The sequence below is a fragment of the Atta colombica genome, unplaced genomic scaffold, assembly GCF_001594045.1.
Source record: "Atta colombica isolate Treedump-2 unplaced genomic scaffold, Acol1.0 scaffold9, whole genome shotgun sequence".
NCBI lineage: Eukaryota > Metazoa > Arthropoda > Insecta > Hymenoptera > Formicidae > Atta > Atta colombica.
The window spans coordinates 5,573,834-5,576,204 of NW_017259583.1; the positions used below are offsets into that span (position 1 = coordinate 5,573,834).

Sequence of the window (2,371 nt, forward strand, 5' to 3'; positions counted from 1 at the left end):
ACTACTGAAGCACTAATTAAGCTCAGGTATCAACCTCGATTAATAAAGATTAGGATACTCGTTCGGAATACAAGAGATCCGGGTTCGACTCTCGGCCGAGATAATATAATATTTTTCGCAATAAATTTATTTACAATTTTTTAGTACATTAACATCTTTCTAATCTAGGATATCAAATTGAGCATCAAATTATTAAATTGCTTATTAATTTAATTTGTGATATTATAGTAGTTTGATAGTGTATAAGTTCAAAAAATCATTTTGGCGGGTAATTCATATAACTATTATTAAAACGCATTAAAGATCCAGCTTTGACCGATACAAGCTTCTATCAATTGTGTTCTTACATGTACGATCTAAAATAAGATTCTTATTATTTGTAATTTGTTAAATAAAACTTCATTTGATTATATTTTATTATTTAAAATATTATATTTTATTGAAAAAATGTGATGAAAAAAAATTTTTTTTTAAGTTGTACATTAAACGTTACTTCTTGTAAAAAAAGAAAAATGTTATCATAATTCTAAAATTCTAAAATTAATTCTAAAATTAATATATGTGTATATTTTATCACATGTCTTTATGTATTTAAGTATTAATTAGAATATTTAACGAAATATGTAAAGTAAAAACAGAGTATTCTCTGAGAGGATAAGAGTTTAAACGAAAATAAAATATTTTAATTCTAAAAATTTAATCCTGCAAAATAATAATAAATAAATTGTTTCAGATAATAAATATGCATGTAAATCCTTTTAATCAACAAATTCTCTGTTTTTATCTTATTAGTCATATTGATTTTATGTATATTATCGTTGATTAGAGGTTAGACAATTCACAGCAATATTTTAAGTATAATAATGCTTAGAAACATTAAAATAATAATAATAATTTCTTACTATCCGTACAGCACAGAATTTGCAGCAATATCGCTGGAAAATCTCTGCAACGTGCAACAATGTTGCTGCAATTTTTGTGCAATTTTATTTTGTGTTGGAGAGATAAATATTCTGCTCCTATAAAATAAATATTGTATTTTCTTCTTTATTCTCTTAATATGAAATACGGCAAGAATTCGTTACTATTCTATTTTTGAAAGAGAGAAATATAAGCAAAACTGAAATTATAATTCTTGAGAAATCTGTATAAATATTCATAAAAATCATCTTTTTAAAGATTTCCTCTTTCCGGAAAGGGCAATCTATCGGAGAAGTTTCGGCATCTTAACTCTTCTGGGAAGAGTAACACACATTTTTTTTATCATTTCAACGCTTTATCCAGTTTCTGTTTTTGCTTCTCGTCAAACTAGCCAACGCATAAATTAGTAAACACATATTCGCACACATATACTCGTTCACACATATAATATATATAAAATAAGCGCCAAAAAATCTTTACACGTAAAAAATTGCGCTGCGAAGCACTCAGAAAGAATGTTATTAAGTCAGCCTCATAAAAAAAAGGCGCTTCTCCTTTCATTTTTCATTTCTTTTTTTAATATCCTCTATCTATTTGCTGCTTTTATTCGAATGAGAACAGTGACTGTGATGCAATGTGGCTTTAAATAACGATAATTCAAATCTACGCTCGATGTATAATTGAAGTCTTTTTAAATTAGAAGCTTCTTTCATTATTTATCAAAGCCTCGATTGTCGATGAACACGCGATTTCTGAGGCCGCTGTCCGAGATATAACCAGTGGCCATTTTATACTGGTTTGCATATATTACATTTTTTTCATTGTCCTTTTCCTTGATGCCACCTTGATTTTTAAATATGTTTTCCTTTTCATTCTTTTGCTTATCTACAGCATTTTTCAAATTCTTCTTCTTGTACGCTTTAATATAGAAGTTGCGGAAGAGGAAATAGAATATTATAGCGTGCATGCCTATCCACCAAACGAAAGCCTTCGGATAATTGCAATCGATGAAAAATAATTGGAATGCATGGATCATTACAAGGACGAACTGGATCATTTGCAAAGTGGTCAAATATTTCTTCCACCACAGATATGGCTGTATCTGTGGTCCGAGCGCCGCCAGGAAGTAATACGAATACATTATGATGTGTACAAAGGTATTCAAAAAACCGAAGAAAGTGCTGTGACCACCTGCAAGAAATAAAGACATGTTACGATCGGAGAGACAATACTGTTTCTTGCTAATTTTATCACAAATTGTGAATATATATATAATATCTTCTAAAATCTATTCCCAATATAATTAAACTAATATAATTAAACTAATATAATTAAACTTTAATATAATAAAAATTAAAAAAAATACATTTAATAAACGTTAGAAATTGTATAGTAAACATATAAACTAAAAACTAAATGTTTAAACTTTAATATAGTATTAAAATCAAAC

The 2,371-nt window shown here is 27.7% G+C and overlaps 1 protein-coding gene across 2 annotated transcripts in view; it reads right to left on the reverse strand.

The window, feature by feature from the left end:
- Positions 1-407: 407 nt before the first annotated feature.
- LOC108693290 (elongation of very long chain fatty acids protein AAEL008004-like) overlaps positions 408-2,371 on the reverse strand; it is a 15,255-nt gene continuing 13,291 nt past the window's right edge. For both annotated transcript variants that reach the window (XM_018202161.1, XM_018202162.1), the window contains exon 4: positions 408-2,112. In XM_018202161.1, the coding sequence (XP_018057650.1) occupies positions 1,634-2,112 (479 nt within the window). In that variant the 3' untranslated portion in view covers positions 408-1,633. The remainder of the gene's footprint in view (positions 2,113-2,371) is intronic.